The sequence below is a fragment of the Conger conger genome, chromosome 1, assembly GCF_963514075.1.
Source record: "Conger conger chromosome 1, fConCon1.1, whole genome shotgun sequence".
Lineage (NCBI taxonomy): Eukaryota > Metazoa > Chordata > Actinopteri > Anguilliformes > Congridae > Conger > Conger conger.
Genome location: NC_083760.1, coordinates 65355078 through 65376003, shown reverse-complemented (window position 1 = coordinate 65376003; position 20926 = coordinate 65355078). Strand labels below are relative to the sequence as shown.

Below are 20926 nucleotides of genomic sequence, written 5' to 3'. Positions count from 1 at the left end.
TTGTTTAGTGCCAGGTTGTGAAAAGATTCCTTCATTTATTAGATTCTGCCGATGCCAAGTTTTCTGAGTGGACATTGAATCTATTGAATACATTTGGATGGAATTTTCTCATTAAAAGCGGAATGTGGGTCCTTGATGAGAATTTGTTGTGTCGTATTGTGCTTCTCCGTGTTTCAAGTGTCCCAAAGAAAGGGAGACTGGGCAGGCTGTTGTGCGGTGTTAGCGGCCTGGTCTTTTTTGTGGCACCTGGTTTGTAAGAAAGACATGAATAGGGACTCCCATTAATTGAAGGCTTTTTGCCCAAATTCAAGATATTGCTTTTTTCTCTGTCAATCTGTACTTTCTCACAGCCTGCAAGCTACTAAGGCTGAATTTACACTATTCACCTGAGCTGGTGACTTCACACCATTGTTCTACCTTGATCTATTACAGTGCAACGGCCTCAAATTTAACATGAATATTTTAGGAAAAAGTAATTGAAAGGCAGTATTCAATACACAAATACAGTTATCCTCTGTTGATGTAGTGATAAGCCTATTATCCATTTTTGAAAAGCAATATGTGTAAGGACGAGTGCCATGGCGCCCTTAAATTGCCAAAAATGCTCTTTTTCAACAATGGCACACCGTAATGCATGTTCATAATTGACACAGTATGTGTTATGCATAATATGCCCTACAATCAGTCCATCATCTATGCTGCAGTAGCAAGATGTTTGATGCTAATTTAAAGCGGGTGACCATAATTGAAGTCCTGATGACATATTCATCAGACAGACTGGTGTGGTACAAAGGGTGAGACTTTCCTCTCAACCCAGCCAAGTCTCTGCACTACAGTATATTGGAGAAGGGTTAAATCAAGGCTGTAGTCATCAATTAACAAAATGGCAAACATTAAACCGGTTCCATGATAATCTGAATAATATCCAGTTTCCCGGACAATGTATGACTTGCCTCTTCTCCTCAATTGATGTGGAAACTGATTACAAAAATGGCTGCTTTGCTACCTACCATAGGTAGCTATTTGAGCTAACTTCCCCATTAAGCACTTCCAGGTGTGCTTGGGTACATACAAATTCATATTTAGGCAATACATGTTGACAAAGTCTACCACACAATTCAAGAACAATGTTTCTCTGTTAATGATATCCTAGCATGAGTTGTCATTGTGTACTTTTAAAATATTTTAAGATCTGTACAAATACGTGTGATATTGACAGATGTCACTCACCACATCTTTTTTTTTTTTTCATTATTTCCTTGTGTAGCGGAATGCGGCTCTTCTGTACGGGAAAATGAGGGAATACTGTTGTCCCCAAATTACCCCCTGAACTATGAGAACAACCATGAGTGCATCTACAGCATCCAGGTGCATGCTGGGAAGGGAATCAACATCACAGCCAGAGCATTCCATCTGGGACAGGGAGACTACCTAAAGGTAACCAGGCAGACCAAAGGTGACAAATAACACAGCCACTGTTTTCATCACTAGCTGTACTAATGGCTCTTTGTTACTCCTTAACTCTGAGTACTGAAATAAAGAATCATTTTTTTTTGTTTGTTTTATCTTTCCTGAGCCCTCTGTTTGATGTGAAATAGCTGGAGTGGCTGGGTTCATAAAAGGATGTCCCTTTTCTGATTTGTACCCCTCGGTTAAACACAACACATTGTCATAAAGGCAGCCAGGTGGTGCTTTGAACATGAAGTGTGCACTCGGCTGATTGATGTTTGCTCTGCAGATCTACGATGGGAGAGACAACACGGCGCAGGTGCTGGGCATGTTCACAGGGTCGGCCATGCTCGGCCTGACGCTCATCAGCACCTCCAACCACATCTGGCTGGAGTTCTTCTCTGACTCAGAGTCCACGGGCCAGGGCTTCAGGCTGCTGTACACGAGTAAGTGACGCTCACCTATAACACAGAGCGGCAGGGAGCTCCGCAAGCTTCTGCTTTAGCCAATGAACAGACAAGCATTCTGGTGACTTCAATCTATTTGACTGTTCTTACAGAAATTATTTGCACAGACATCAAATTACCCCCCCCCCCCCTTTCCCCACATTCTAAGATCACTTGACTGGGTTTTAGTCAGAGGGTCAGACCACTGAAGACATTCCGGGGGGATGCGGGATCTAATTTAAAATCTCCAAAATCCCTCTTCTGTCCACGGTGAAATTCGAGCTGGGGGATTAAGTTGTTTGATGTCTTAGTAAAGGTCAGCAGAGCCCAGGAGAAGGAGAGTCAATCACAGCTCACACAGACAATGCAATTTCACAACTAGATGAAGCTGAGGATTGCAAGAGTAAATAAAAATGGCATTTTAAAACAGAGACAGTTTTGCTGTAGGCCAGGATTTTACTGGTGCATGCTGGGAGATAATTGCCCATAATTTTCTGTGGTTGGCAGTAATCAAGTGGTACCCTGACTGGTTATGGGGAGATACTGAAGGTACAGTGAGTCCTTTTGTCATCTCATGCAAACCATGGCACAGTAACAACTGAGGTGTGCTTGAATTATATATTAAAAGTAAATGAGGTCTGACATTTCACCCTGCGGAAATTAAAGTAGACTTGAGTTGAATACATTTCAGTAATGTATTCATTTTTGTTGAAACTCAAGGTATTTTTTCAATTATATTTGTAGTGTCATTGTCAAAATGCATGTGTAATAATTAGAGACATGAACCTCCACAAGAGGCAACACATATCTGGCGGTTCCACCAATGCGAAAGGTTTGTGTAATTACACTTGTCAATTGAGGACAAAATATCGGGCTCCATGCACAAAAATCAATTAATTCAATGGTCTACAGCCTGAATTTTAATTTATGAATTCTAAATTAGGGTGTTATTGTCAATCTTCTCACACATTTTTTTTTTAAAGACAGGACCAAACAATTAAACAGTTTGAGTATAGTAAATTTAGTCTTTTTTAGTATAGTAAAAAGTGTTCTCCCTTTTTCCAATAGTATGTTTTCTCCAGTTGTTTTCTATAGCATCTTTGTGCCTCTTATATTTCCTACTTTGTAAGTGCTTTTTATTAAGAATTATTTAATGTTGCATTTTAGTCAATATTAATTTATTAAAATCAATATCAACATGAATTACATTTGTATAGACATTTGCAAATAGATATTGATTTAGTTATTATAGGAAATAAACTGGATAGATTAGTGAATTTCTAAAGCCTTGAAAACATGTGTATCATATATACAAAGGAGAAACCAGGAAAACTAAATAAATACATGAATGCATATATTTTTTTACATCATAGTCTTTTACAGTTCTCTCTCACAGTTCTCTGCACATGTGGAATAATTAAATAATTTGTTTGATGAGATTGAATCCATCTAGCTTATTAACAATCTAAAAGTGTTGCTGGGAAACACATTGAATACTAAAACTAGAATACAGCACAGCTCTTAGCTTGAAACAAAATCAGTTGAGCCTCTTTATTGTAAATTGAAGTGCCTGCTACCTGACTCCCTCTTCCATAGCTCATGAAATGTTTTATTCCTAAATTCCTTTATTACGTTTCAGCAAAAACACCTTGGAAATACATGTAGTCAGCCACCATTTCATTTCGCTTTATAGTTTTATAGTCTACCAGCCAAGCATAGTCTACTCTGCCCTGAATGTTGGTCAATAGGAACCATTCATTTTGTGCAATGAAATTGCCATTACCCTTCCAAATTATGGCTAGCACTTTAACTAGATGCACCACCCAAGAACCCAAAACAAAACTTCAAAAAAAAGCTTTACGTCCATGCCAGTTCACGTAAAATTAATTCCAAGAGTGGTCAGTCCTTCTTTAAAATAACCTAACGCTAAGTATCCCAATGTTCAGTAGTGCTACAATGACATTGTGCCAGAAAACCACAACACTTACTCAACTGGCACTGGCTGACATCATGCACCTGAGTTGCTCTTAGCTGGATTTTGGCAGGGGATTCCCTGCAGAGTGAAGCACACCCTCAATAGGTGACTACTGTATCGCCAAGAGCTCATTGCTCCATCAGTCAGCACTGGCAAGATTACAATATATGTTGAACTTCATTACATTTTTCCCCACTTTGGAATCGCCAATCGTATTTATTAGCAGTGCTCATTGCTGTAGATTGTAGTGCAGAAAAGAATGTGCATTTCTTCCGAAGTATGCTATATCAGCCGCTGCGTTTAATCAGGCGGCACGGATGGTGCAGTGGGTAGCACTGCCGCCTCACAGCAAGGAGGTCCTCGGTTCGAATCCCCGTCGGCCTCTCTGTGAAGAGTTTGCATGTTCTCCCCGTGTCTGCGTGGGTTTCCTCCCACAGTCCAAAGACCCAGTAGTCCCTTTCATTCGTGTTTCTGCTTGCCAGAGCCTTATGAATATTTGAAATGCTTTACCATTGCAACACATACAATTATACAGTACATGTGTGACTTTCTAAATAGATTATGCAGGTTTCCTTAATTTCAGGTTTTCAGAAGATCAGATATTAGATGGGCTGATCTTTATTTTCATTAGCATAGGCTCACATGGTGGATGTACACGAGGATTAGGGAATATGCATGATTCCAGCTCTATACTGATTTACATGAGCAAGCAGATAGCCATGGTAACCTTCCTTCATTTATTCTGCTCTGGGGTAAAGGTGCTTACTGTCCATGAGTATCTGAATACAGGTGCGTGTCTCAAATGAAATGCCTTTTTCTCTAGCACTACAACCAGTCCAGAGAACTAAACTTGTTGTGAGTGGCGATGCAGCCTCAGTCAACATGCATTTGCTTGCAGAATGGGACTGTGTAGCAGATCGATGTGCATTGATCTGGTTTGTGTTTGCCAGGATGAACAACCCTTTAATTGGTAAAGGATAATGAGAAATGCAGAATAACAGAAATGCTGCTTTAAAATTTGGTTTTTCCAGGAAGGGCTGGTCAGAAATTCAGGGAGAGAAATGGAGCAATGTAGTTTAAAGGCTCAAAGAGAAACTGCACTCCACCAACATACCACCCACCCACACACACACACACCCACGCGCACACCACACCACACACACACAGATGCACGTACACACACACATGCACACGCACCCACACGCACACACACACACACACACACACACACACATTCATCTACTGTCAGAGACCAGCTTTTGAGAGCAAGAGAAACAAATGACTTCAGACGTGAGTGTGTGTAACCTCACAGTTCAGAACCCAGGCCATGATGAGCATCTCTCAGACGGCTCCAGTAATGCCCACACTGGGGAGATGTGTCTGTTTAAAAGGCACTTTAAGGTTTTATGGTTTTAGATTTTTTCTATCTCAAAAGAAAGAATGTATTTCCCTGCAGCGTCAGTAATGGCCAGATTGGGTAAATGTATGTTTAAAAGGTACTTTTAGATTGTACGATTTATTTAGATTTTTTTTTTGTCAAATCCCAGAAGCTATTTATGGTTGTGCAGACTTTAGCAAACATTTATAAACCTATTGCATAAGGGCCTATTTCCTGGTGAGCTCATTCAGAGTTTTCTATTCTTTATTATTCATTTCCAGAAAACCTTAGCTTGATTTCAAGCTCCATTTAGAAATAGGTATTTTGAGATTATTTATCGTAAATTATTGATAGTATTTCAAAGAACAGCCCTGGGCGTTGAGAAGATCAAGGCAGTTTCCTGCACTCTTTCAATTTTGTCTAAGTCAAGTCTTCTGACTGCGCAGGATGAATTAATCTGAACGCGGGACCTTGAAGGGCACAGACTCAGTATTCTTCTCAGGAAATGTCCCAAAGAAGTGGTGCGGGTGGGGCGGTATTTGTCTAATCGTATTCAGCTCATGTGCCGTTGACGTTGAAGGAACAGTGCAAAGGTAATTTAGTAAGTGAAGGCAGTAACTGCTGTGTGATTTATACCAAATGTGACGCTTGTAGTATTATCATAACATTCAACACTGAGGAGGGAAACGTTACGAGAGTGGTACTGCAGATAAATCACAGCTGCTGTGTGGGTTCGCACGATCCTGCTTCGTAGCGAAATGGCTGCGTGTTTCTCACAGGAGAGTAGCGCAGACGCAAGACGAGGACAAGTCTGTGGTCAGACTCACGCGGCTGCCACCTCCTACATGCAGTCCTCAGACCCTGAACACATTTATAAATGAGCTAATAATATTTCCTTTTAATTGTACTGCCTGCCCAGGAAGATAATATTCACCACCTACAAGCCACCCACCTACAGACTGTGACTCTGAGATAGACGTTAGCTGGTAATGACTCACTTTGCTCAGCTCAGAATTGGCACGGATGGCGGTGGGAGACGGCAAATTGACATGATACACTCGAGTAGGCCTGCAGCAGATTCCCAGCTCCCTTCAACAGCTAACACCTTCAGCGCCGCCTCAGTCAAAAGCAAGGATGTGCTTTTGGCTAAAATGTGCGCATCATTTGCAGGGCGATACTTATCTGCTAGCTGTTAAAACACTGTTCGATGAAATTCGGCCTACATGCAAAGTCAAATTAGAGTGCACCACTGTGATCCATTCTAATGAATAGAAATAGGCTGTTCGATTTGCTGTAGCTAAGAAGAACTTCTAAAAATAGCCATGGAAATGTTAAAATAGAATGTATATTCCTTCTTTTCATGGATAATTGGGTTTTTTTTTATACTGAATGAAACAATTTTGTTTAGCTAGGAAGCTACATTAGTTTCATTGTAATTTCAATTTGACAGCATGAGGAATCTGTCAAGGCAATCTGTCAGGCTTTGTTGGGCTCACTGCTGTTTCTTGTGGGGGCATATTTTTTATGCCACTGTGCATAGCTCTAGTGCTGCTGTGTATGGAACTGCCAGCTCTGCTTTCTTTGGTTTTTGGTCCTGTGTTGTCTCATGAAATGATCTGATGTCACTGGACAAGACATTTTGTGAAGATATTTAGTCTTATTTAGATTTTGAAAGATTTGTATTATCTTTTTCTTTTTACCATTTTTATCTCTTTTTTTGGGGGGTGGGGGGTGGGGTGGTGGTTACACAACATTTTAAAGGCAAAATACACAAGATTTTATCTTTTTTTAACCAATCTTTTCGCATGTTTGTTATTGCTTTTTGGTACACTGATGTACCTAGTCAAGGCAATGTCAAGTTAAATCCCATTTATATTGCCTGGCTGAAGCTAAAGGCCTGGAGGTATTGAGGCTGTACAAAACCAAGGTTGAGGTACCCCGCAGACAGTGCGGCTCTCCAGGACAAGGGTTGAGCAGCCTGCAGAAATCATGCCCCTCCAGGAGCAGGGTTAGAGCACTGCATCAATGTCAACACTGCATCCTTCCGAGACCAGTTTTGAGTAATGTATTCCTACTGTGTAGATGCTGCTGTTATCTGGTATGAGGGTTCAGTATCCCTGTAGACACTGCAGCCTCCAAGACCAAGGTTCCAGCTGCGGTGTACTAATGACCGGAGGAGGCGCTGGGTCAGGGAGAAACCGATGATGGAATGAGTTTGGTACACTCGGGGTACCCAGGAGAACGATTCTAATGCCGATTCCCCCTCTCTCAGGTTTTGAGCTCTCCCACTGTGAAGATCCCGGGGTCCCCCAGTTTGGCTTCAAGATCAGCGACCAGGGCCACTTTTCTGGCAGCAGCGTGGCCTACAAGTGCAACCCGGGCTACACCCTGCACGGGAGCAGCGTGCTGAGGTGCATGACCGGGGAGAGACGTGCCTGGGACAACACTCTCCCCTCCTGCATAGGTATGTGCCCTGCCCAGCGACAGTAGTTTTCCATTAAAATACTTCACATGAAGAAGCCACGGCCATGCTCTCAGCTAATCCAAAGGGTTTTAATTACACACAATCTCTGTGTAACGGAACTCCGTTTAAAACTTTTCCATTTGCCAGTAAATGCATTTTTAATTTAAATGATTTATCTTTGCGAAAAGCACTCAGTGTGGGCACTCACACTGAAATGATGTCTCTCCGCACATGATTTCTGATCAAAATTCAGCTCAAATGGCTTCAGACAGCCAGGAGAAGTTAACGTTTGCTTGTGACCTAAAAGAAAAGGTACGATTATCATCTTTAAAATCTCTTTTCACGGCAGTATTATGCAGTTTTATGTTTATGCATGAATATTTTTGTGGATGTATGTTCAAATGTAATTTAGCTCAACAAAACCAAGCACTAATTCCCAAACCCTTATTGAAGTTTGCAGGCTGCACATCACAGTACCACGTTACCTCTGAGACCAAAAGTCCTTCTGAGGCTTTAATTGAAAGCACTTGACAATTCAATTTCCATTTCAATTTGAGATTGTGACAAATAGCAAGTTTAGTTAGCCTTTATGTCTCAACCACGGGATGTGTGCTGAATTTGCATGATTACTTATTTAGGCCAGTCTACTGGTTTTTTTAGCTGGGTGACCATAGTCCAATGGAGGATGTTGCATGCAATTGGCAGAAACAGAAAACCTTTGAATTTTTGTCAGTCTTCCACTTACCTTCCAGTAAATGTAATTCTTGCAGTATATTTCAATAACTTCTTTACAAAATGAATTATTTATACTTCATCTGAACAGAGATATTTTTTATCCATATTTATGTTTGAAATATTCTGTTCTGTATTTTTAGAAGTGAAGGAACAAAATAAATCCCAAGATTCATTCAGACACGCTGAACACTAAGAGCATATGCTGCTGTTTGTTTTCAGATTCAATCAAGCTAACCTTTTGTGCTCCTAATGTTCTGCCAAATGCTCTTAACATTTAGCATCCAAGAAATGGTAAAAGGTATGGGCTGACAATTATGTCAGGGCTGGAGGCAAGATTATTAAGGAAAGCTTTTGCTGAGCTGAGCTTTTGCCCCCAGAATGTGTTTGCCATTATGGGAGTACATCAGACATGTGTACATTAAACTCAAATCACTGTATCTTGGTTGGAATTGCATTACTTTACTCACCATGTGTTAATTGTGCCAAAATAAATAAATACGTAATCCAGCCACCTGGGGTGGGTTAATAGGCATGGTTGACTCTCAGTTAAAACCTCTTTGCACGTAAAGCACAATTGGGCCAATTTACTTTACTTTACTGTTTTTCTGTTCGTGTTGAGGCTTTGTAACACCAGTTGTGTGCATCAGACACCTATGCATAATAACTTAATTTGAAGAAAAAAACCCCACCACGGACCCACATGCGTACAACTTTTTAGAGGAATGTGTAAAACTGCATGGAGCGTATTAGCAGCATATTGGCAGTGTGATTACAGAGAATAATTATTTCTCAGCATGGGGAAGTTGGTATTTTCCTGCAGAGTCCCATTCAAAGAATCTACAGATTAAAGATATTTGATAGGGCTTTTTCAGCCAGTACAGCATAGAGACAGGAGGAATGGGGGGAGACAGTGGGACAGGTCGCGACGGGCGTGCGGATCGTGCTCTACAGGCTACACTGAGACGCCAAGCAGCTCCGTTTTTACTCCAGATTTGTGGAAATGGAGATGCCATTATTGAGGGGCAAGGGTTTGTAGAAAATGGCAGGAGTCTTCTTGACATGATCCGGTGGTATGAAAGACACTAAATGTTAAGTCATAACATAACAATCCATGAATAATAATATCATAAAATAAAATTGAACTTAATATTAATAGTGTGCACTTGCACAACGGATGCAAAATACAAACAAAATACACCAATGTGGCAAACTTTCAATGAAGTTGCAGAACTCACAGGGTATTACAACCCTGATCAACTCAAAAATAAACCATGTCTCTATCAAGCAGCTCAAAAATTTCTCAAGGCGGTTGGGATTTTTGATCCAAAGCGAGTGTACAGACTTGACGTGTCGAGCCTCCCACTACATTCATTCTGGCTTTTGATGAATACCGAGCTGGGCAATTACTTTTTTTGCAGAAGAAAACAGCTCTGTAATGTCACTGCTATACAGCTGAGGAAATGGTTCCAAACCATGCTCAAAAGGCAAAATGACACTCAGCCGTGGTCACAAACTCAGTCAATATAGAACCATATGTGTCTTCCATTTTCACCAAGCATCGTGAAAATACTTTTAAAGACTGGCCATGATGACATTTAATCACAGGATTTGAACGTTTATATTTTATGAGATTTTTTAAATTTCATATATTTTTTGGTTTAATATATGTAAACGGCAAACTATTTTCTCATTACTCATATGATTTATTTGATTAAACTTTTTATTTCAAGTACAATTTTATATATAAGTGCTGTTTTTTTTTCTGTGTCATTTTACTGCTTCGAGCATGCCCCTGTGCAACATAACAACAAAATACTGCTGCATGTCCATGGTAGTATATCAAACTGAATTTAGCACGAGTGTTGCTTGTAAACATTGTCAACAATCATCGTCTCTGCTTAATTATTAGCAATTACTTTATCAACTTTGAGAATTAAGCTGGTGCAATTGGGATAATTGTTTGAGAAGTGGCTCGACAGAGAGGTTATCACAACCTCTGGCTCTGTAGGTCTGAAGTACCATGCCAGAAAACAAGGGGAAACAGACTGTGGCCCAAGTTACTATAGTTTCTTTATATAATGAATCCTACCCAAAGTGTTGAAATTAACATTTGGATTTAAATAAAATGATTTTTGGATTTTATATTGGATTTATATTGGATTACTAGAATTGAGCTCAAGCATAGAGCATCCATTGAATAATAGATTTATGAAAAGAGTACGTACATTTGGGTAGGCAAATGTATTAATATGGTAATAATTATAATTATTGTTATGTTTGTTTTCTACGTATTTTGCTGAAAATGTGACACTTTCTAAAAGGATATTGAGTCTACATATGGTTTTCACCTTTTTAATGTATATGTAGATTGAACGAAATAAATCTGCAGATAAAATCCTTTTTGCTGCATTTTAATGTAGTATACTCTGAGTGCATATCAGGTCAGCGTTTCAATCCAGGGTGTGTTTAATGTGCTCCCATTTCCTTTCATTTCATCATTTCAGTTAGTTAAAATGCTGTCAAGCAAAATATGTCAGTCGTGCGGCCATACACATTTGATTACTATAATGGATTTTATTTTCAGAAAAGTGAGGTGAAAGCATTTTTTAAGCGATAAGAACACTGACCCCCCTGTAAAATACAGATTTAGACTGCTAGCAGCCCCAAGACTTTAGTATAGCAAAGCCCCTCTCTTTGAACTGCAGAAAAGAGTCCATATACCTTGCAGTGCTTTCGACAACTAGTTAATGGAGGTCCAACCTAGGTGGATACATGGTAAAATATTAGAAATAGTATATTTCAAGTTTAATCGTTAAAGTAATTACATGTATTTATGTATTTTATTTATTTATTTATTATAAATTTGGTCTGTCCAATTCCCAGCCCAATTTGAAATGGTCAATCAGCTTTCCCCGCTGATGATTCAGGGGAGCGTAGTCTGCTTCTTTCCCCGCTGCAAACTCAGTGGGGCGTAGTCTGCTTCTTTCCCCACTGCTGATTCAGTGGGGTGTAGTCTGCTTCTTTCCCCACTACTGATTCAGTGGGGTGTAGTCTGCTTCTTTCCCCACTGCAAACTCAGTGGGGTGTAGTCTGCTTCTTTCTCCACTGCAAACTCAGTGGGGCGTAGTCTGCTTCATTCTCCACTGCTGATTCAGTGGGGCGTAGTCTGCTTCTTTCCCCACTGCTGATTCAGTGGAGTCTAGTCTGCTTCTTTCCCCACTGCTGATTCAGGGGGATGCAGTCTGCTTCTTTCCACTCTGCTGATTCAGTGGGACGCAGTCTGCTTCTTTCCGCTCTGCTGATTCAGTGGGGTGTAGTCTGCTTCTTTCCCCAATGCTGATTCAGTGGGGTGTAGTCTGCTTCTTTCCCCAATGCTGATTCAGTGGGGTGTAGTCTGCTTCTTTCCCCACTGCTGATTCAGTGGGGTGTAGTCTGCTTCTTTCCCCACTGCAGGCTACAGCTAAGCTCACACAGAGCAGAGACTGAGGAAGGCCTTCCAAAAGTAGCTTTACCGTGACCTATGGGTCCCTGCTCCACCAGCAGCCATGAATACGGAGCCCTATCTGGCTGAACCCTCCCTCCTCGGGTGCTGCAGAGACCAGTTGCGTGTCACCCCATGGTGCAGGCCACAGCCGGCCCTGGCACGGTCGGAATTGGATCTGTTCACCACAGTGTGGGGCTTTAACCAAATATACAGCCCCAGAATTTAAATTTTTTCTATTTAATTGGTAGACAAGAAATCTCCACAATTATCAATTGTTAATTTAATTGTTAATTTTTAAGTGTTCAATGTACAAATCAGTTAATTACTCAAATTAATTCCTAGATTAAGACAGAAAAAAAATATCAAAACAGTACAAGATTATTCCTAAATTCAAGTCTAGTACTAGATAGAGGGAAATTAATTAATTAAGATAGAGGGGAACTGCTTCAAGTTACTTTAGATTTGTTAAAGTTTTCACATAAAAATTGCATTCCTGGCATACAGCAGCCTATCCATACATAAGTGATAATTATGCACCCTTGGAAAAATGAGTGAATTAAAATTTATTTGAATAGTGCTACTTAGAAATAAATTGGCAGACAAAGTTTACTAGGTACCCAGTTATATAATTTCTACAATATTTATGGTATGGTGAACGTGATACCACTTAAGTGATGTTTTTAAGTGTATCTGCTATAAGCCTTGACAATTAATTTTAGGAAAGTGGACTATGCTGCTGATGAAAAGCATGTTTACTTCAGTTATTATTGAACAAATAACAAAGCAAAGTTATGTTGTTTTAAAAGTTTTTGTTTGTGGTGCATTTGAAAATGCAGTTGTCTCTATTGTAACATTCAGCTCAGCTTTGTTGCGAGGTGTCTATACCGATCCGCAAAAGTTGCGTATAACACTGATATTCAGCTGGGAAATAGATGAATTGATATAGATCCCATCAACTCGCCCAAAATATAGGAAGCAAAATAGGCTATGGTATCTCTAGCCATCAAAACAACAGCAGCGGCGATGTTTGAAGTTGCAGGCTCTTTGGTTTCGACTGTGAACATGTGAATAAAACAAGCACAAAGATAAGGTGAAATCTGGAGCACCAGGCAGAATGCTTTTTTAAGCGTTTTCAAGCAGCCATATTCACATCTAAGAGAGGAGTTGTGAGTGACAGCATGACTTTGCATAACAACACCACAAGTGTGTCCTTAAATCAATCAGTGGCCCAAACATAGCTGCACACGGAGAAAGTACAGGGTGTCCACTCAAATCCAGAGAAAGTGGACAGCGCATTAAAAAGCAAAGTATGCCATGTTTTGCTTACAAATAATGCTAATTAATCATCTCACAAGTTTATTTTTTATTTGTTTTCAGAAAAGTGAAGTGGGCCATCCATTAAAGTATGAATCATATTTTATGGCCTAAGTTGAAAAAAAGAAGCTTTTTCATGGATCATAAAGCTTGCCTTTAGAATAACTGAAATGAATAAAGGGCATTTATTACCCTTGGTACCTTATCATATCTTAGAACCCTTCTTTCACTCCCGGTACATTTGTGAAATATATTTTAAGCTGTGCTTGCATGGAAGAAGGTGGTTATTGTAATGGGGTGTTTCTAATTGATATCAGAAAATTCATAATGTTACGATTAATAAAATGTGCTCTAAATTTTGTTATTCAAGCCTAATTGAACAGTGCGTTGTTTGCCAAGTAGATATGCAGATGAGGATGTATGCTAATGTCACTTAGTTTATTAATATGTGCTGCAATTCCAGCCCATATATTTTGTGGACAGCCATTTAAATGAGTTAATGAAGTGATCAGGAGAAACAGTAATAATTGCGAACCTTGTGTGAACCTGGGCTAGTCTGTCTCTCCAGGGGGCTTAAATTGAATATTTTCATCCCATTGTTGAAGCTATTAAATTACTTTGCACTCAAGCCTGCAGAACGAACCTCTGCAATGAACTTTTACGTTACTCTAGCCTAACAGTATTTCTAGTCTACTCTCATTGCATAGATGCAGATCTTTTACTTTTTAATGCTGGTCTTCCGAATTATACCCTCTCTCTGGCTTTTTTGCGGACCATTGGATCATCTTCTCTGCCCCATCTTTATTAAAAAAAGAATTTAAAAAAAGAGTGTGTGTTTTTCAACAATTGTATTGAAAGGTAAAATAGTTCATTTTGGACTTCTAACGGCCAAGGGAGGAATTGCATTGCATTCTCTGTGAACATGCTGACGTTGAACCCCAGACCATTGGCTGTGGCAATTTAAACCAATTTCCAGCCAACGAGCTAGGATTATTGTACAGCCATAAAATGTTTGGAATATATTGAGTATATATACACTCAGTGAGCACTTTATTTATCCTTTTAGACTTCTGCTGCTGTAGCCTATCCTCTTAGAGTTGTGATGCGTTGTGTTCAGAGATGCTCTTCTGCATACCACTTTGTGATTATTTGCGTTACTGTCACCTTCCGGTCAGCTTTGACCTGTCTGGCCCTTCTCCTCTGATGCCTTTCATTAACAAGGCGTTTCTGTCTGCAGAACTGCTGCTCACTTTTTTTTTCTTCTTTTTTTTGTTCTTTGCAAACTGTAGAGATAATCAAACCACCCTGTCTGCAACCAACAATCATTCCATGGTCAAAGTTACTTAGATCACATATTTTCCCCATTCTGATGGTTGATGTGAACATTAACTGAAGCTCCTGACTCGTATCTACATGATTGTATGCATTTCACTGCTGTTACACAATTGGCTGATTAGATAATGACTTATATGTAGTATATGTAATAACGTAAAAATGTTCCTAATAAAATGCTCGGTGAGATAGGAAGGGTTTTAAAATGGTCTTGTAACAATGATTTAACACAAAGATCTTACCTATTGTACCTTTAATGTGCAAAGAAATGCCCCTTATTTCATTTTCCGCCTCCCCCATGGACAGCTTGCGCCCCTGATAACTTGCATATTCCTATGATTCACACATTTGGAGTTGGCTTCCAATTTAATGTGATGCTCCAATATTGAAACGTGGGCTTGATGTGATTAACTAAAGCACGTAGCACAAAAATAACTGTCAAATCTGTATTTTGCTGTTCATAATAAATAAATAAATACAATTTGTTTTCCCTCTCAAAGATTACTCTCAACAATTTTAAGTGTAATAAAGGAAGATTGCATGTACTGAAAGCTACTGACCAAGAAAGGCATTACAGTAGGATAGTAGGGAATGCAGGTCGCATTATGGCTTCAAAGGAAGTTAGCAGCTCTTAGTGTGTCATGAAAGACTTCAGTGAGAGCCCCGAACAGCAATCTGCTGACAGGCAGGTGGTTTGTGAATATCCAACTCAAATCAACCTGCTTCTACTACTGTTAGAAAACAAATGCATCACTGTGTCATGCCATACATTAAAACATGAGTACACAACAAAGTGCCATTTTCTGTTTCCTTATTCTGGGTCCTTCGAAAGCTAGGTGATTTTTGATGGATTACCATGTAGTTATAGAGAGGGAGGTGTAATTTACTGTTTCTGTTTAATGTAAGCAAATAATAAATAAATATGTATTTTATAATGAGTTTGGTAGGGCATAATGGGGTAAGCTACATGAGGATAGTATTGCTGAGATTGTACTGTAATAACATTAGGAAATGACATGGCCACCATGTATTGAAAATCCATAGCTAACACAGCAATAACATACTTCTACAGTAAGTCCTATTACTGGAATTGAATTATCGTAGATTCATACAGAATATAAGAGGAACATAGAGTTAAATATATTTTATGAAGTAGAATATCTGTAGTTGTCATGAAAAAAAGTGCTTGTAAGGGTTCATAGTTTTTAGAAGAGTCCTCAGTTGTCATTGATTTGGGAAAATAGACAAAAAGGAAAATAAATTGGTTTTTTGGGGGGGGTTTTATAGCACTTTTTATACAAATTGATTTACAGAAGTAAGAAAACAGAATAGTAAAAGGGATACTCCATACATAATTTATAGAAAACCTCCCCTCCAGTCCACTCCCAACCACAGTAATACAATAAATAAATAAAATAAATAAAACAATAAATCCAATAAGATAATACAAATGGGATTAAAATGAAATATAATGAAACATAATTAAAAGCCTTTTTTTTTTTTAGTTGGGAGGGAAGAAACAAAAATGGCATGATACATGCTTTTTCATAAATAATTTTTTTTTTTTAATAACAAATCCTAACATGTTCTCTCTTATATTGTTGTCTTTCACTTGATCTGAGAATTGTGAATGGAGTCTTAAGGGGAAGCTTTGCCAGGGAGACTGAACTTAGGATAATCACAAAAGGCTTAAAGTCATGTCAATTTCTGTATCTGTAGCTCCATTTTTGCCACGAGGGCCTGACAAAGTGATTTATTCTCACGTTTGGTGTTCTCTGTGGTGTTTTTTCTCCAGTCCAGCTGACAGAGTGTGGGCATGCATAGAGCCAGGGTACCTTTCTTATGGGGTTTCAGCATCTCAAAGACTGGTTGTTGGGGTAGGTCTACAGCAAGCTGGTCCCTAATATCATATCTTATTCCCTCACAGCGGAGTGTGGCGGTACTTTCAAAGCAGAGTCATCAGGGAGCATCCTGTCCCCTGGTTACCCGTTTCCCTACGACAACAACCTGCGCTGTACCTGGGTCATCGAGGTGGAGCCAGGGAACATCGTCAGGTACGCATGACACGTGCACGCATGCGACGCCTTTAAATCAAAGGGACGTCTCGCTTCGCTGCTAGTTTGAAAAAAGGCATTGATCTAATTGCCTGTCTGGTAGGCTTGGGTGATTTCCCAGATTAATGTCTGACTGATTTCCATGACTGGCTGCAGCCAGAGTGACATATGGCACGGAGCCTATATCACAGGGAAACATGAAAACATCCAACCGGCAAGCGCACATAAAAACTCTCAGTTATCTGCCATATGGTCTCCGCGTTTGTCACGCATTCATTCCTTAAAAGCATATCTAACATATCTAACCTATATATATGTAAGGTATGAGCACTGTTATTTTGAAGTGGGATGGGTTTAAGAGATGCAGGACAATTCTCTGAAGGCTCCCCAGTCTTGGGGAAGAACCTGAGGCGAGTTCCGCAAAAGAAAACAATGAAAGAGAATGTCAGTTTCGGCGTCTATCAGGGGAGGGCGCGGAGGGACGAGTGGGTGGAATCGGAGCAAAGAATTGAAGGAGGAGAATTTCAAGGGGTGTCTTTTTTTTTTGCACGGTCTCTGCATTAGCTCCTTTCCATTCCACGCATCATATGCGTCAGAGGCCTGGGGGACGCCGGGCTTAAAGACATCCTCTTTATGTATTCTGTTTCGAGTTTGCTGTGCCGAGGTGAGGCAGCATAACCTTGAGAACAAACAATCAGACCAGTTCTGCGGCTCGCCATCACAAATAGATTTGAAGTCAAGGGTTTACTTTCTTGTCCTGGAGCCTAGAAACATGTCCAGGAGCGGTTTCTCACCACCCAAACGGTACGTGTCTTGAAATTCAGCTTAAAATAATACCAAAAAAAAAAAAAAAGATTAGAATTCCTGCCTTAGGCTTGCATTTGCAGGATTTTCATTACGGTCTTGTTTTATACTCATAGTGCCTCTCGCAGATAGATCATATCCTGGCCCTATACCTAGGTAGCTGTGGCAGGACCCAGTAGAGGGAATCGGTGCAATCTGGGGCTACAGTATCACTCCATAGGGAGACTATGAAACACTTAGTGATGCTCTGGTGGTCGAGTCCACTTTATGACCAACTTTTTAAATGTGATCAATAAAGTAAAACTTTTCCATTGTATCCAAAAACATTTGAAAATCGTCTTACCACCTGCCATTATGCTGAGTGATGGACAACTCTACTCTCAGTCCTCAAGTTTGAGGAATGATTTAGTTTGAAACAATAATATTGGCAACTGCCACTGTCTTTGCTATCTAGAATGAATAACAGTCAGTAGACAAATAGGTATATCAATGCTTGACACAATTTTCTGCATATTCCTAAAAGATTACCAGGGCAGGAATCAGCCCAAGGCACAGTCCAGTGCAGTGGTTGCCCTGGATTTTGGCCGCAATGCCCTTCAAAAATGAACTACCCACCATGTCAGTTTCAACATGTGCTCAAAAACCCAAATCATTGGATCTACTTAAATGATGGACACTGGCTGCATAAAACGAGTCAGTAGAAGTCCCGTATACTTAATAATACTGTGTGCAATGTCCATAATTGTATTAAGCACTTTGAGTATGGCCTAATTTGAAATGACCTTTCCGCCTTTTCAAAGTATTAACCTAAGGGTTCTCCCAATTTAAAACCATTTATAAATGCATGTTGTACACTGATCCAGTTTTCTTAGAAAAAATAATAGTACAGCAGAAGTTAATAGGTGCCCATGAAGAGACCATTTGTACAGTAACTGTATACAGTGGCATAAGTATACACAGATAAATGTGTAAATGTGTGTGTGCTATAGCTTCTATTAGATGTTGGATAGCTAGTTCAGTGGCTAGATGTCCATCCAACTTATCTACTGTAGTATATGTTCCAGGTAGCCTGCTAGCAGTGTTTCCAGTTTCATTATCTAAGTATAATGGCATCCAAGGTATCTTGCACTTGATTAAATGTCCTGATTTTTTGCCTACAAGGTGACATTGTATAAATGAAGTTAACTGTGTTCCAATCACATACTGTCTTTTTCTTGATTTTTGTTTGCATTGCGTACGATTGTGTCTTCACAGAATGTAAATTGGCATCATAATTGCAGCCTTTCTTTGTTGTTGTTGTCGTATATTTTGGCTGTGGTGCCAAATTGAAATTTCATTTATGAAAGGACAAACTGGCCTTGCCCTGTTAATGATATAATCCCAGGCTTACATTGTAATAAAACAAACAGAATGCTATAATTGTAGCTGTAAACTTCCAAAGTTCCAAGACGAATAGTGTTCCTATTAGCTAATAAATGCTGCTAATGCGGAGGGAACCCTTTTTGGAGGTGAAGTGGGTCGATAGTCGAAATTCTTTGAATTTCACTTTTTCTTGCTGCCAACTTTAAACACATACTGACAGTGAAGTCACAACCACATGTTCGCAATTAAGAGGTAATTTCATGGTACACCTCACTGTACATCAATAATACACCTTAGAGCCTTCTCTCTTGCCTGGCTTATTGTAGCAACAGATGTGGTCAATGATAATTATTACCTTCTTCGGTTGTTAGTCATTAGTCACCTATTTATTCGAGTAATCACAGAGATGGTTATTTCTCACTTCATTCACAGCCATGTGATGGAGCCTTCTTGTTGCACTGTCCCTGGAGAGCCCTCGCTTTCCAGCTCAATATGTCTTCTTTTCCCACTCCCACCCAGCCTCCAGTTCTTGGCATTCGATACGGAGGCATCCCATGACATTTTGCGCATTTGGGATGGGCCAGTGGAGAACGAAATGCTCCTGCGGGAGGTGAGCGGATCCCTGCTCCCGGAAAGAGTCCACAGCACTCTCAACCTGGTCACCATCCACTTTGAGACTGACTTCTACATCAGCAAGTCCGGCTTCGCCATTGAGTTCTCCAGTGAGTCTCTCGACCGGAAAACTGTGAAAAAGCTACTTCAATAGATGAATTTTTCTATTTTTCTCCATTGCCATATGTGAGTGAATTGTGCTTTTTGCTGAACCTGTGGATTCAAGAAAGTGCATGTGCCCTCCGCCAAAACTCAAAGCAGCTAATTCTATTCATTGTCAGTGCACTAGTAAAACATGCACAAACACTGAGAAGAACACATTCTAGCTTATGAGCATTTACAGAACATGACACAAATGTGCCTACTGAAATCTACAACCAATTACGTGCTCCTTACACTCATTTCATTTCACAGACTAAGTAATTCTGAAGCTATTCTTGAAGTATTCAGTAATGTGCTTCCTGCCAAAGATTTCTGCCGTTAATACATTACATTACAGTTCAATCAGTCAGCGACTTATAGAAGTGAAGAACATCAGTATGCATCTCAAGAATAGTAAGGCGCAATATCACCAAGAAGTCACTGAATACCCTTTTTAAGTCAGTGTAAAGTTTGCTGAGCAAAACAATGAATACTGTCAATGTAAATACAACTATACAAATGACCTTTCTTGCATCCTCACTACAGCAAACAGAACCTTTAATTATATTGTTACCCACAATGCACTGCTGTAGCTAATGTTGTCGTGCCATCCCAGGTTCAGTAGCAACAGCCTGCCGAGACCCTGGCGTGCCAATGAATGGCAGTCGCTATGGTGATGGGAAGGAACCTGGTGACACCGTGACCTTTCTCTGTGACCCGGGGTATGAGCTTCAAGGAGAAGCAAAGATCGCATGCATTCAAGTCGATAACCGATACTACTGGCAGCCAAGTCCTCCTGTCTGCATAGGTGAGTTTTAAAACTGGTCCTGTTTGACCATGGGATATCTTGGAGCAGTTTATTTGTTTATCTGGTCTCCTGAAGAAACCTCTGCATAATGCCACAGGGATTTCAAAGCTTAGCACCTTGCACCTTCCATCCAATCAATAGATATATTATTGTCTTGTTTCTTAATAGCCTCTTTGGACTTGTTTACCTCAGGGATGCAAGACGTTGCTCAGGTGCTGCTCCTCCCACCAGCAGAGTGTAAAGTGGCTGTCAAGAACCTATGATAAATATGACATCCTGATGGATGGTTTGCATTGGCTGTAATCAGAAGCCCTGATCACACATGAATAATAAGCATGGGTATTTGTCAGCAATTTCTATGTGCAAAAAGCTGGTTCTGGAGGCCAGTGTTATGAACTAACATACAGAAACCATTTTGAGAAAGCAGTCAGGGATGTGCATCGCACCACTGCCCCTAGTTATGGGGATATTTAATTGAGCAGGGTTCTTTAGGACTTGAATTACATTTTTGCTCTGAACGTCGAAGATGAATTGAAAATTGTTGTATTGTTTTGGGCATCCAGAGTCA

General features: G+C 40.0%; 1 protein-coding gene across 1 annotated transcript in view; it reads left to right on the top strand.

Annotated features, from left to right (window-relative positions):
- Positions 1-20926, top strand: part of LOC133110161 (CUB and sushi domain-containing protein 3-like) — a 317158-nt gene that overhangs the window by 187137 nt on the left and 109095 nt on the right. Inside the window, 6 exon segments of the mRNA XM_061220063.1 lie at positions 1268-1437; positions 1739-1895; positions 7521-7712; positions 16505-16631; positions 19317-19519; positions 20167-20358. Coding sequence (XP_061076047.1) covers positions 1268-1437; positions 1739-1895; positions 7521-7712; positions 16505-16631; positions 19317-19519; positions 20167-20358 — 1041 coding nt within the window.